This window comes from Musa acuminata, chromosome BXJ1-3 (assembly GCF_036884655.1).
Source record: "Musa acuminata AAA Group cultivar baxijiao chromosome BXJ1-3, Cavendish_Baxijiao_AAA, whole genome shotgun sequence".
Lineage (NCBI taxonomy): Eukaryota > Viridiplantae > Streptophyta > Magnoliopsida > Zingiberales > Musaceae > Musa > Musa acuminata.
The window spans coordinates 35551410-35566858 of NC_088329.1; the positions used below are offsets into that span (position 1 = coordinate 35551410).

The 15449-nt window shown below is 35.6% G+C and overlaps 1 protein-coding gene across 2 annotated transcripts; it reads left to right on the forward strand.

Annotated features, from left to right (window-relative positions):
- Window positions 1–586: 586 nt before the first annotated feature.
- Window positions 587–12216, forward strand: LOC103978569 (ubiquitin C-terminal hydrolase 15-like). 2 transcript variants are annotated; one of them, XM_065131218.1, is made up of 15 exons: window positions 591–993; window positions 1819–1868; window positions 2072–2570; window positions 3532–3958; window positions 4056–4497; window positions 4606–4757; window positions 4833–4930; window positions 6726–6811; window positions 6908–7070; window positions 7552–7675; window positions 7786–7943; window positions 8027–8111; window positions 8445–8657; window positions 11202–11263; window positions 11333–12216. In XM_065131218.1, the coding sequence occupies exons 3-15, from the start codon at window positions 2284–2286 to the stop codon at window positions 11895–11897; spliced, it is 2862 nt and encodes a 953-aa protein (XP_064987290.1). In that variant the 5' UTR covers window positions 591–993; window positions 1819–1868; window positions 2072–2283; the 3' UTR covers window positions 11898–12216. The 2 variants fall into 2 exon arrangements, with proteins under 2 accessions (XP_064987294.1, XP_064987290.1); XM_065131222.1 differs by lacking the exon at window positions 8445–8657 and having other exon boundaries at window positions 587–993.
- Window positions 12217–15449: the final 3233 nt, after the last annotated feature.

The window sequence follows — 15449 nt, forward strand, 5'->3', positions numbered from 1 at the left end:
ATACATAGTACATACATGCAGTGAGGAAGAATACAATCCAGCAATAAATTGTCATGTACATATATGCATTACGGAACCATGGATGGCTATGTTCCCAGATTAGCATCTTGCATCTGATACATCAACCATTAAAAATAGTCAGTGCATAAGGAATCAAGAAGCTAAGAAACAACAAATAATGGTAACCCCATATGGTTTAAGAGGATCACCACGTAACACCCATCCATTCAATACACGAGCTTACAGGGAAAAGCGAAGTGGTAAGAGTATATTATAATCCCTTCCTGTGAGTACTCTTTTCTGAAAAATACAGTGCCACGGCAATTTCGAGGTTGGAGCAATAACACGCATAATAAAAAAAAGTTGGTGCATGTCGCTGTTGATTAATATATGGATCGAATTGATGCACATAAAACAAGTAGGACAATTAGATCTCGCGTGCTCATCATAATATGAAAAAGGGATCCAACAAGGATGTTTTTGGAACCTTACAAGAGTTGCAACTGAGGATTATTGTTTGCTTCTTCGCGTCCGAACAAAAACACCATTCTTTCTACATTCTTGCATCATTCATTAAAATGTATTTGTCTTTGTCTACGCTGACTGAGGGATACATAAATCGTCTTTCCTTGCTTCCTATACCTTGTTTTAGTACTGATTCATCGAAGAGGGCACGGAAGGAAAGCCATGGATGCGTGTAAAAAGCCGAGCGAGGGGGAGAGGGTGTGTTGGAGATTTCCAATATATTATTGCCTTTTTGTTTCTTTTCATATGCTATTTGATGCTAGTGGGTAAAACAGCTAGCCAGATCGAGAGAGAGAGAGAAGAGAGAGAGAGAGAGAGAGAGAGAGACTGTGAAGGGTACTGCTTAGCCAGTGAGCCGCAGAACCAGCTTGGAGGAAAAGCGTCTCTTTGAGATGTTTTAAGTATGACTATCACATGAGACATTGGGTGAATCCTGGGAGGATGCCCCAGATTTGTTTTCCCTCAGAGGTAAGGGGGAAAGATGCCTCATTTTCCAGTTAATGCCATTTTTCTCTCCATTGGACTGCAATCTGTTAAAAATGCCAGGTTTTTGGGTTCTTTTTTCATCGATGCGTCCATCTCCTTAACTTTTTTGGTTTATTTTTTTTCTTCTTTTCCTTTTTGTGACGCTCCCCTTACTCGAGTTGTGATAAAGGAGACATTTTTTCTCATGAATGGCCTGGAATGCTGGATGCTGTGTGCATTTTGTGGAGAAATTGCCAAAAGTGCAGGCATGCTGAGGTGGGGTTTCCTTGCTCAAGAGGCGTCAAAAGTACTAGATTTTATGTGAGATTGTCGGTAGTCGGTCTTTGATTTGATTCATTTCTGCTAGAGACTGTAAAACAGGGATCTTGGTGAGGTGCAAATGGCCCTTTCCTTTAAATATTCCTTGCTTCCCTCCCTCCAGGTTTGTTGTTCTGAATCATGATTGATGCCATTGTGTCTCTTTCTCGATATCTTGCGTTTTGACTGCTAGGGAAGATTTTGGTCGAGGTGGAGTGAGTATTAGGGTTTCATTCTCGATATATTTTTTCTGAGGAAATTTCATTAGAGAATAGGGCTTATGAAGGGCTTTGCTTTTTGTGATACCTCTTGTTTTCATTAACTTGAGGTGTTATTCGTGATCTGATCGTGTACTCTTCTTGAATATTGATTTTTAATATCTGCACTGCACTGTTTCTTTGTTTCTTGGTTCAAAAGCTTGAAGATAGGATCTTTAAGGTTGCTTTGTCTCTTTTGTTTGTGCATATTTTCAAGTTAAGATGCATGACGCTTTGTCTTGAAATCTTACAGAAAAAATGCCTCTCCAACGAGATCTCATAATGCTGCTTTGCCACATTCAGGTCTTGTCTTTCTGACTTACATTGTTTCTTATATGTCCCCTCAGTTCTCCTTGCCTTTATTTTCAAAGGGAATTTTCCACTGGACCTGATCTTTCTGGTTAAATTAGCTGAGTTAAATTTGTAAACACAACTTGTTTCTTCTTTAGAATGAAAAAAAAAAAAGTTTGCTTATTTTTTGTTGACAGAAGTCACAGTGAATGCAGGAACTGTAGGCCTTTTGGTGTCTTGAAATGTATTCTCACCTTGGAGCAATTTAGGGCACCAAATTTATGCTTTATAAACATATCTCTTTCAGAGAAAGGCGAACTCTATTATCTTCTATTGAAATAAAGATGAAACATATGGTTAGATCAATTCACATGAATCTGCCTAAGTAGCACATGTTGAAATTGGACATGAGTGTGTTGGTGGGGACATGCTTCAGCCAAGGGAAGCTGACATACCTGCACTTTTCATTTTCCTGGTCTTGATTCCACTTTTCACTTATATCTTACTTGGGAGATGGAACGAGGCGGCTAAGAAGAAGGCTAGGATAAGTATACTTGCTCAGCTTGCTGCTGAAGAAGCTTTCCAAGTAGAAGCAATGGCATCTGCCAGTGTCCTTCAAGTTTTGCCATCTTCAAGAACTGGCTTTCATGAATGCACTAGATGCTTTGCCCCTGCTACAACACGCTGCTCCAGATGCAAGTCGGTCAGATACTGGTACAAATAATATAACATTTCATGGATTTCTTGTGTTGTTCTCATTGATAATCTCCGATACTTTTTTCTTATGTTTCTGTTCATCTATATATTATTTGCTGAATTAAGAACATTTTGCTTCATGAAAAGCTGTTAAGGTATGCACTGAAGATTTCCTTTGATTTAGTTGATTTTCTAGCTTGTTGATTTAACATGCGAAAAAGGCTACAACCATCGGGAATACTTAATAAACATATTATATTGGATTATGAAATTCATTTAGTAAAGATTGATCCAGAAAATGTGTTTTTTGTTTCCCATTGTGACCCAGCTGTTAAGAATTGCTCCATTGCTGATGGTCCGTGGTGGTAAACTTTTCCTACAGGCCCCTATTGTTATAAATTCTTTCCTCTTCTCTTTCTCTCCCCTTCCTCTAATCCCTTTTTCCTTTTTTTTTTTTCACTTCTCAAAGAATAAGATTAGCCATATTGGACAATATCTGCCAATCCTAGCCCACCCTAGGTGAATTATACCAGTTCTAGTTCAATTTTGTTTCATTACCATGATTCCAATATAGATATGACAACATGGCTAAAAATTTAGTCAAAAATTGAATAAGATTGGCTAATTCTGGAATAGGTTGGCTTTTCATGCATTAGGTATCATTTGGGTGCAAATTTAAAGGTTAATTTATTGAGACGGTCTTAAGAAATTTTGTGGTTGAATAGTGTACACAAACACTACGAAGTATGTATCTGTAATAGACATGTAGTAAAAATTAATATACTCCTCGCAGTTATTTGTTGACTTCACATGGAAAGCAAAATTAATATTATCATGTAAATAAAATGGTACTTTCTTCTCTAAAGCTGATCATGGATACACTTGCTTGTATTTGTTGTCTTTTATGCTTTAATTAATCCTGCCATATTAATGGATTCTAATAAGTAGCTTATATTATTTTGGCATATCCTGTTTTCAGTTCTGGAAAGTGCCAAATAATTCACTGGAGGCAGGGGCATAAGCATGAATGTCAACAATGGCATGATAGTTCCTTGGATGTTTTGGCTGGCCTACCTCTTAAAGATACAGTTCGGCACAAGCCTATCTTGAATAACTCAAAATCATCTTACCTTTGCAATGGTATTGAAGAGCCCCTGCATTACAATATTCAAAATGACATGGATGATCCTTCCTTTGTTAGCACTGACACATCTGAAGATTCAGAGACTGGAAGGAAGTCATCAGGAATGGGTGTTGTTAATAAATCAAAAAAAGATAAATCTTATGGCGATGATCACACTGCATGTGCATTTGATCAAGACCATGACCATGATGCTTGTGCTCAAGCCTTGTTGACCAACCATTTTACTGAGATTTCTTCAGAGGATGCTCCTAAAGGATCTAAGGTGTGAGTTTGTATCGTATGTACTCATAGTGGGCAAGATTAATTTCTACTTTTGGTTTCACTGTCTTACTGATGTGCGTGTGTACCAATGGTTTCAGTTAGCAAATCGAAACTCTACTGCTTCGCCCTGTCAAATCCATATGAATCAAGAGACCAACATCTCATCTAATGCCAGAAGTCCGATGGTCCAGCACAATAAATCAGCTGCCGAAACAAGAAAGGGACTGGAACAAAGTGGTTCCACTGCAACATCATCTCGGTTACATTCGGATAAACATGTGATAAGTGAATGCCAAAATGGTGCAAATATCAGTCCAGAGAAAGCAGATTGTTCTGAGTCTGGTTTTTCTTCTTCTAATGAAAAATTTCATGTCAGTTACCCTGCTGAACACTATTCAGCCAAAGAAAGCATAATGTACAGGAAACCCCCCTACACTCTTGGGTACACAGCTTCCTCGTCACAGAAGTTAGCGGAGAACATGTCGAGAGGGTACCACTCTCAAAGTTTAGGAAAAATTTGTGACAAGGAAAGTGGATCTGGTAGGCTAAGAGAACTTGTTGTGAAACTTTATTAGACTTGTACACTTTTCCATTTTATGCTCCTGTTCTGCTTTTGCTTTTTCTTCTTATTTCATAAACCTTGTGCAGGAATCCGACAAAAGAATACATCCTCAAACATCCACATACGGGGCCTCAGTGGGAATGCAAGCATTGAAGGGATGATGACAAGCTCAAAGAAGAATCCAAAAGCGCTCAAACGGAATCTTATTTTATTGTTGAATGACAATAAGAAGAACAAGGTCTATTTTCTAGACTTGAAACCATGTATTACATTTAACAAATAGATCTCTGCTTTTCATGTTCTGCAATTCCAGGTTTGTCAAATGTTATTTCCTTACGAAGATCTTGTTAAGTTTTTCCAATGTGAAGAGTGGCGGATATCTCCTAGGGGGCTTCTTAATTGTGGAAATAGGTATGGCTTAGTAAGTTGAATGTTTATTTGTAGTAGGCCTACCATTTATGAAAATGAGGTTGTGACATATTTCATTATTCTGTATTCATATTATGAGGGATTGCTTTTGTGGCTTGCTAAGAAGCAAGGTTACCCTTGTAAGTTTTGTACAGATTGATTTTGTCATCTGACAGCTTAAATTCTTATGGTATACAAAAAATATCATTTTTTTTAGAGTAAATTAAGAAAATAAGAGGAAATCATGCCATGTAAGGAATGCATACTCTTTGCTTCCTACACTTAAAGTATTCATCGTATTAGCCATGAAATCATTGTTTTTCTCAAATTTTTTATGCAATAATTGTTGTTTTTCTTGGTGATTATGTTAACTTAGTCCCCTTTAGCTGAACAATTTTTTGTAGCCAAAGAAACCTTAAGTTTCTTTTGATGGAATGTGGTTATCTGTAAAACCTATTTCAAGGGTGTGGAGATCTGTTTAGATTTTAAAATTTTAAAGCAACATCATTTCAGATTGTTATTGCTACATGTTTTTCCTGATCAGTATTTATTTACATGGTTTATATATTACTTTGGAGCTAGCCGCAACTGATCTAATTGGAAATAGATCTTTTTTTTTGCATTACTTGCTTTTTGTGTCTTTTTATTTTCTTATTTTCTTGAATTTTTTGTGTTCCTTTTTTTCGTGCTTTAATGTTATTGGTTTGGTATTCATTTTGCTAAAGTCCTGATCCCTTGGTTCAAAAGCCTAATCCAGCTGATCTCAATTTTGATTTGATTTTCTATGCTATTGCTACTGTTCCTGGTATTTTAATGGAGTGTTCCTGTAGTTGGACTGTCTATTGGAATGAATATAAAAAGGACGAGCTCGGTGTGTGAGGCTTTTATCAATACGGTGTCTGGGGAGGGGTAATATATGTGGTATATAGCCTTATAGAGGCTGTTTCTGAGATTCCTCCCAGAGCACATAGGAGTAAACCCTCTTGTTGGAATGGATATCTCATAGCGAAAACATTGATTTGTTTATGGCTGTTTGAACACTGAAATCATTGAATTCCTTGGTTATTCATCTAATGGTCCATGCTGTCAACGACAACTCATGGAAATCAGTGTTTGCATTTTCACCAGGATTTATAGTTAATTATTTCAAATTGTATCCTTGTTTGATTCTATAGCTTGTCCGAGTTTAGGTTGCCTGTTCGGCAAATGTTATATATCATCATGACATCTGATCACTGTATGTATGCATATGATATATGTCCCTGTCAATTGTTCAACTAAAGGATTCTATAATTAATGAAAGCATAATTTTGTGGTTTATAGGTGAGTTTTATGTTTTAAAGGACAATTTGTGATAGCATGCATTACTTGTGGAGTAGTGATCATGGATCTCTAGGTTGCTACATACATGCATTTTTAAATTTGTTCAGCCTGTGGCATTTAATACACTCGAGGACATGAGAACATGCCTTGCAAGGGTAAGGAGCATCAATGTAGCAACTTGGTGAACTGTGTAAATTGTGTCTGATCTATTGTAGTTCATGTGTTTGAGATAACAATTTAAGTGAGTGACACCTACTAAGAGGAGAAAAAGAAGTAATGGGTTTGTGTTTTATTTAAATGTATCAATTTGTATATGTGGTTTTTGAAGACACTACATCGACAGTGTGAACCCAACAGCTTCTTTACCTAGTCTAGTCTATCCCAAAATCATAATGCACCTTAATGAATTACTTGTTCTCTTTTAGGATCCTTCTCTAAAGTATCTCTAACTTTTATAGCTTTGTATTTATTGCAGTTGCTATGCTAATGCTGTTTTGCAATGTCTGACTGGCACCAAACCTCTCATGGTCTACCTACTTCAGAGATCACATTCAAGAACCTGTAATTCTGACTCGTCTTTGCTCTTATGAGCAAATATTATGAGAGGTTTTGTCATTTTATCTGGATGTCTTCTGCTAAATTATTCTGCATTTTTAGGTTGTGTCAAGGAGTGGTGCCTCATGTGTGAACTCGAGCAACATGTTTCAATGTTGAAGGAAGGAGGTGGTCCTTTGTCTGCCAGTAAGATCCTTTTGAACATGAGAAATATTGGGTGTCGCATGGGTGGTGGAAACCAAGAAGATGCACATGAATTTCTCAGGTGTACCACATAAACATGGCACTCATTTGGTTCTTAATTTGTTACTTTACAAATTCCTTTCATATTAGTTACTTTAGAATAGGGGTGCAATACTCTGGGTAAGATGTGGACCTTCATCCTTAAGAAGTGATAATAATTCTTGCCTGATCTGTTCGAGGATGCTGATCTGTTCCCAGCCTGCAGATGGCTTAATCTTTGAGCCAAGCTATCCCGAGTAGCGATCATTTATTTTAATAACTTCAAAATAATCCCTAGCCTGAGCTAAATACATATCAAGGAATCCAGTTAGCTAACTTAATAGCAGGAAATGACTGCCTGAGGCCAGTTTTTTGGGGCCTGAATCAGATTGGGTACAGGATTATGCTTTCCAGGCTGATGGCACCTCTTTTTGTATTCTATTCAGTTTCATCTCTTCACAATTCATAACAACTAGTTTCTAAAGTCATCCTGTTACTGATGCATCTTGATACAAAACAACCAGGCTTCTAGTTATGTCCATGCAATCTGTGTGCCTTGAAGGACTGGGTGGTGAGAAGGAAGTTGATCCAAGGTTGCAAGATACAACACTTATACAACAGATATTTGGTGGTCGCCTCAAATCAAAGGTGACTGACTTTGACTTTGCTGCAAAATCATTTTGCTTGCTTAGCACGATCTTCTTACTCTTAATTGTAAAGGATATTTGATACTAACTAGTGTACCTAATTGTACCAAGGTCAAGTGCCTAAGATGTCATCTTGAGTCTGAAATATATGAGAGCATTATGGATCTTACACTGGAGATACATGGCCGGGTTGAATCACTGGAAGATGCTCTCACACAATTTACTGCTCCGGAGGATTTAGATGGGGAGAATATGTACAGATGTGGAAGGTTCAATCAATACTCCAAATTTGCCTATCTGATTCCATTAGTTGTTTGTCACTGCTGATTCTATCTTTGAATTTGAAAAATAGGTGTTTGGCATATGTTAAAGCCAGGAAGCAGTTGAGTTTACATGAGGTCCCCAACATACTAACTATAGTTTTGAAGAGGTTCCAGGTAACAAATTGACTAGGTGGACTTGTTTAAGCTTTAAAATGGTTTCTTTCAGATGACCCTAGAATTTAATTTCATGTGAAACATTAAACTGTGAACTTTACATTCTATTAATTACTTCTTTTGTAGGATATTTTATTTATATTAAATATTCATGCACAAAAGGATTTCTATATGGATATTGCATGTTAGTTTTTAGTATCCATATGCATTACTTGTTGCATGACACACATTTCTAACAGTATTCTTGTCACTGATATTAACCTTTTTCTATGTAGTTAATGCACATTAATTTGATTCTCTTTCTTACAGAGCTGTTGTTGCTTTGCTTAATAGACAGGGAAGTATGGCAAAATCAATAAGTGTGTTACCTTCCCTGAGATGCTGGACATGATTCCTTTTGTGACTGGGACTGCTGACAACCCTCCCCTTTACCTGTTGTATGCGGTTGTTGTGCACGTGGATACACTGAATGCATCATTTTCAGGGCATTATATTTCATATGTTAAAGATCTGGAAGGAACATGGTTCAGAATTGATGATTCTGAGGTAACTAGAGTCCACTGATCACTAGATGCTGGATTTTGGGAGTTGTTATTTGTCTTATCAAATGCTGCATGAATTGGATTTCTAGCAATATTAGTGTTAGGAAAGGTTCCAATATAATTCAAGCATTAACATTCAAGATTGTCAGGCTCGTATTCCTACTTAGGATCATCGAGGGGTTACAAAGTCAGATCGTAGAATCTGACCTTAGGAGCGTAAGATCCTACAAATAAAAAAAATATTAAGATACATACACTTAAAGAAATTTATAAATAGTTTTTTATTAAGATTTAGTAATTCTTATATATTCTTATATTTTTATTCCATGAAACTGAACTTAATGTTAAATTGTTCAAGTTTTGCATGTTTATCTAGCAAACAACTGTACTTAGTGATTGTCCAGCCAACAGAGAAGAGAGGAGAGATGGGAGGAGAAGACAGGAGGAGAGGAGAGAACATGAAAGGGAGGATAGAAGAATAGAGAGGAGGAGAAGAAATAAGAGGAGACACAAAGAGACGGTAAGGAGAGGGAAGGTGGAGAAATAGCACCTGTGGGTAGAGAGGAAGTAACAACCACTCGAGCAGCCATGTTGAATGGTCGGCAATGCTGGTACCGTCTCGTCGTGAATGGCAGAAGTAGTCTAGGTCTGTCTTCTCGTCACTCTTACACTGCAAGGATCACACATCTTTGAACAGCCAGTAAGGCAGCATCCTCTTGTTGCAGGCAGCAACAAGGTCTAGGGCTCTGTTGCTCCTATGCTCCAAGGATGGCACACTGCTTCAAGGTGCGTTCTTTTTACTTTCTTTTATATAAAGTCAACTAAGTTGACTTGCTAAGCTCGAGTTGGCTTGGCCGAATCGACCGATCTTACCGAGTCAACTCACAAGTCGGGCTGATTCCACCATTTTTAAGTTTCGATGACCAACCCGACTTGCCAAGCCCGATCTGGGCCATAAGATTGCATGATCCTACAGCGTTGCGAGTTTAACAACTTTGTTAACATCCCCTCAATATTTTTGCAAGTATAATATCCTCTCTCTCATGTATTAGTTGGTTTAGGTTTGATCTGTGAAATTGCATGGTGCAAACCAAGTAGATTGAGGGGTGTTACACAAATATTGAATAAAAATCACATGGAAAAAGGAGGATAGTTATAGGATTCGAACTCAGAATCTGTTTTCATACTATAATAAATATTTTTGACCTGGTGACTAATGATTCCGTAACTTGAAGTTGTTAGGAATGGATTCAATATTTTTATAAGCATTAGCATTCCCTGAATATTTGTATAAGCATTGACATTCCCCTCAAATGCAAGCCAGCTTAAGTTTAGATTGAAACATTTATCATGGTACTAAGGCATGTCATGAGTTTGAAACTCGTATCTGCCTCTCTTTATTTCATGTGGTGTTTAATTGATGCTTGTGCAATGTCCTTCTTAATTGACTTGCATGATGCACTTGACTTTGGTTCATGCATCAAGCCTAATCTGGCTTGCACATGAGAGAGGATATTTGAACTTAATATAAATTGGGCCATTTCCTAAAAGATTAAGTTTTTGGATTTTGGTCACCCATTTTAAATATTCCTATGTCATTTGCTTGATGATGCCTGTCTATTTCATCTGAGTGTCTATTCCGCTGAAGTTCACCTGCCTTTTCTATTGCAGGTTATGCTCATTTCATATAACGTGTTTCATGTATTTGCTGATTGATTAGCTTAAAAAGTGCCTTTCTAGATGGACCTAAATTTTGGTTTATCGTTGCTTTATCGGTTGACAGACATTATAGCTTACTTGGTTGCCATAAATAGTTCATGTTCCCATCTCTTCTAAAAACCGGCAGTTTCTGTATGTCATGTCAGAGCGCACTGAAACAGGATTCCAGTTGCTATACAGAATTAGGGCTTATTAGACAAGTTAATCATAGGAAAGGAACAGGTTTCCTGTTGCAATACAGGATTAGGGCTTCTTAGACAAGTTAGTCATAGGAAAAGCTATAAATGTAAAGGAAAAAAATAACAACTATACCAGTATCATATTGGTCAATGAAGATACATAGTAATCTGAGAATCATCAATCATCATAACTAAAATATCCAAAAAATTGTGTTAATCTTCACTAAGGAGCCTTCAAGAAAATGGTAAATTTGTGAATCCAAGTATGAGTCAAGGCAATGATATGTGCCATAATTTAACATGCAGATTTACTCTAATCCTATTTCACATTTTCACTCTCATTTTGATGTACCTTGAAATACCTAAAGTGAGACTGGTATCAGATCTTAACAGAGCTTTCTTAGAGCAAGGAATGCACTGTTTTGACTAGGGCCAGTTGGAGATTGGGAGGCAGAGGTTAAGATGGGACATGTTAGCATGGATGATTCCATCAATTGTGTATCTTAAGCTGGTTAATTGAGTTTGATTGACAATTATTAAAAATAATTCTATGAATTCCTTGCTTATTCAACTATATGGATGCAAGCATTTTAGATTAGTTTCTATAATCAGTTTGAGGAACTTTTCTGATCTTATCACGTTTCAAATAGGTGCAAGCAGTACCACCAAATCAAGTGATGTCGGAAGGTGCATACATGCTTTTCTACGCGAGGTAGGTCAGTCTACTTTGGTACAATGTTTGGTTAACACATTTTAACTTGCTGTATCATGTAATCCTCAGATCTTTTCCACGGCCCCCTCAAGCTCATACCGAGAAAAAATTATCACATCCTCCAACTTTTGCAAGGCGGAGTGTGGTCAAGAGCCAGAAATCTTCAAAACATGGGCAACAAAGACAAGATGGAAGCTTACATGCCTCAGAAAATTTGGTGAACCCTAGAAATCATATGGGAAAGGAACATGGTGAAGATACCACGGACCAAGCTGCTGATCACATCTCAAGGCCTTCAAGTAGAAACAGCCTGCCGGATGGAACATATCCAGATACGTCGAGCATGGAATTTTCTGATGCTACATCTAGCGATTGGCATCTTTTCACAAGTTCCGACGATTCATCATTCACCACCGAGAGCACCAGAGATTCATTTAGCACTGCCGATTATGGAGACAATACTAGCATCGACACTATTTCCTCTATATTCAACCCCTTCTATGCACCAAGTTATGTTCATGGCAATGCGGTTTCGTGCACAAAATTCCCACCGTGTAGGCCACAGACAAGATTCTTCATGGATAGCACAAATGGATCCTTAGTTGCCAACTCAGCAATTCGGCGGTGTACATAAAGGAAGGGATCTGGAACAAGCCTGTGCTTCAACTGAACCTTCAGCTTCGGCAAGTCACTGTAGTTTGTATGGTCAGTGGGGAGTAATCCCAAATATGGCTTTGTTCTTCTAGCTTCTGGATTTTGTGACATGTTGTTAGATTCTCTTAGATCTAGTGGAGCCTACTTATTCTGACTGGTCCCGAAGCTGAAGTTGGATGCGCCTCTTGTTTTTTAATCCCCGATGAGGCGCGCCTAATCTTGGAGGCATTTGTCAGGGTGGATAAGAGGCATCATGTACAACTGGAGTATTTTAGTGTAGATTCTGGCTTCTTGTTCCATTGTGGTGGTAAAAAAGAAGAGTTGTTCTTAGAATGTTAAAACCTTGATGGTCTCTTAGCATATGGTGATGCATGTTTGTCCAGCTTTATGTGAGCTAGGTTTTTGTGACCTGGAACTCTTCTTGCTGATGCTATGGGAAATGCAAATGCAGCAGTAGAATGAAACCCTAATGGGCACACAGGCCTACAATGCCAATGACTTGTGTGCTCCAATGTATTCTCTTCCTATGAGCTCACTGAACCAGAGATTGTGGATGCCATGTCTCATTCTTTCTTGGTCAAAGATGTGACAGAGCGCATGGAAAGAACCAAAAGATGCCCCCTAGGGATTCTGTGAGGAGCTCCAGAATTGACTCTCTCTCTCTCTCTCTCTCTCTCTCTCTCTCTCTCTCTACAAGAAAGGAAAGCCTGGTAACTCACATTTGGTATTTAGTGTCCCAAAAGTGTGGAGCTTTTCAAACCGACTGTAACCATTACGTGATTCAGCGTAATGGGCCGCCCGTGTGCCGTATCAGCCCATTACAAACTATTCTTTCATTAAAGATTTTATTTTGTTTACTACGTGAATAAAAAATTTAAAATAATAATTTAAAAGTATTTTTCGAAAATAGAGAAATTAATATTAATTTTTTTTTCTTCTTTTTTTAATGATGTAAACAATTTCAATCTGTTTTTTTTGTGTCTCGTCAATCATTATTAATACGCCACAACAAATATACTTTAATTAATACCCCCAACAACTACTGATGTTAGATTTATGAATCATGAAGTTTTGACGGATTCCATGTCACAAATTGATGTCATTGTCTCGAACTCGAACTCAAAATGGTTTAGTCCTCGTTACTATTCATCATCCGACCTATAAGAAAGAAGTACTAAAATGACTCAATTGTCCTCACTCATGATTTGAATTCGGATTCTCTTGGAATCTTTTGTTACCATAAGCTTTGATTTATCTCTATTTCTAAAATTAATAAAAAGAAGAAAAAAAAATCCCCCCTTTATCTTAATTTCCTTCAACATAAAACCTTTATTTAAAGTCAATGATTTTTAATTCTACCTCTAAAACTTTTAACTTTGGTACATATTCCTTGAAAACCTAGAAATTGGATACCTTTTTTGTTTTCTTATAATTAAGATTTTAGATTCAATATTGGCTTTGTTGCTAAATTTATGTTAAAACTACTTCAAAATAGAATCATTTTCAGAGGAGTAGTTGGGATATCACAAATAAAGAAAAAAGATATTTTCACTTTGGCCTTCAATGCCATTATATTGTTTTTTTTTTAAAATAAAGTGTAATAATTTCAAATTTAAATATATTTTTATTATACAATCTCATTAATATTTTAAACTACAAATATGTTCATATATATATATATATATTGGTAAAAAAATTAACTCCATTTAAGGTTTTTATTGAAGCATTTTTTATATTATGTGATTATATTTAAAGCTGTTATCACTAAAAAATGTCTTATTATTATATGAAAAATTAATATGGCAATGAAGAGATGAAGAGAAAATGGACAGCATAGGAGGGAGACGATGACGGAGGTTTCATGATGAAGAAGGAAGAATGAGCCGGAGCATATTTATTGTGAAGGATAGAACACCGACAAGACATCTTTAAGGTGGTGTAATGGTCGTAATAATGGAACAGCATCTTTGTTATTGTGAGGAGAGGAGACGACGTAAAGGAAGAGAGAGAGAGAGAGAGAGAGAGAGAGAGAGAGAGTATCATGTTAGTATAAACATAAAAATCATAATTATATTATAGTTATTTAAAAAAAATTAATATCAACAAGTTTTTTTAATATTTTTATTTTTATATATAATGTCAAAAAATTATATAAAATTATATTTCATTCTAATATTTTATTATAGGATTATTACGAATTCAAGATTCATATTAATTGTATGCATATCATCATATATATACACAGATTCAAAAACTAAATTTCATTAAATTATGATGAGCTTACTATCACCAAATAAGAAATAATTCTAGATAAGAATTTAAATTTTAAGAATTAAAAAAATGTATACACTTAAGATCCATCATGATAAGTACCAATTATTATCTTTTTTACTTTAAAATATTTTTTATAATGATAAATATTTCATATTTGTCTAGTTTTCATATTAAAATAAATTTTTATTATTAAAAATATAAATTGAAGTGTCAAAATTAATCCACCAAGTATTAGAAAAGGATTTATATAATGTTTGATTGGAAACATATATTAGGGACTTGTATTGTTAATAGCACTTTAGTATAAAGATTTTTTTTTTCTTTTATGAGTTTATATAATATTTATAAACTCAAGTGATTTACACTATAATTTTTTTTAATTATTATACACTCTTTGAATAGTATATATAATATTATGAATTTTTTTATTTTAATCTTAATTCTTTCTAAACACATATACTAGTCAATTCATTTAAGATTTACTTATCTTTAGCTTTATTATAGTAAATTTTAAATGAGCCAAACTAAATGGAAATAAAATTAATAATAAATTATATAAGAAAAGACTCAACCATATTCATGCATATCTAATGTTTTTAGGGTACAATTTTGTCAACCATGTTGATGAAATAATTTTAAAATTTTAAATACTATTATACTAAAATTTAATATTTTTTAGTAAGATATTAGCTAATGATTTGTTAGTAAATTTAAATTTATCTTTAAATATTCTAATTTGTTAGTTTTAGACTATAATTAATTCTAAATATTATTTGTTAGTGTCCATTCGATGTTGGTTGCGACTAGCAAACGTCATTGTAGTGGTATTGTTGTAGTCACCGTAGGTAACGACACTATTGTAGTCACCTACGACCAAGATAGGTTGGTCGTTGTAAGGCTACTACTACACACAGGCATTTGTTGCACCTCATTGTGCTTCTACCATATATAATAACAATTGTATACGGTCCGCGACTAAGCTAATGACCATGGAGGCCACCAATCTCAACAATGCATTCGCTAATAATAGACTATTAATGATAGTCCATTAATTAAACATGAGAAATCTCACATCGCTCACAAGCAAGCAATAGGAAAGATGAGATATAAAAGTAGATTGATAATTCACACAAATTGTTTAAGTATCATACAATCAAAACCGTATAATAATCTTTCATAATCGAAGGATACTAATAAACATATCTAAATAAAATAGATCTGACATACTTTATAATCAAAAGTATTTGATTTCAAAATA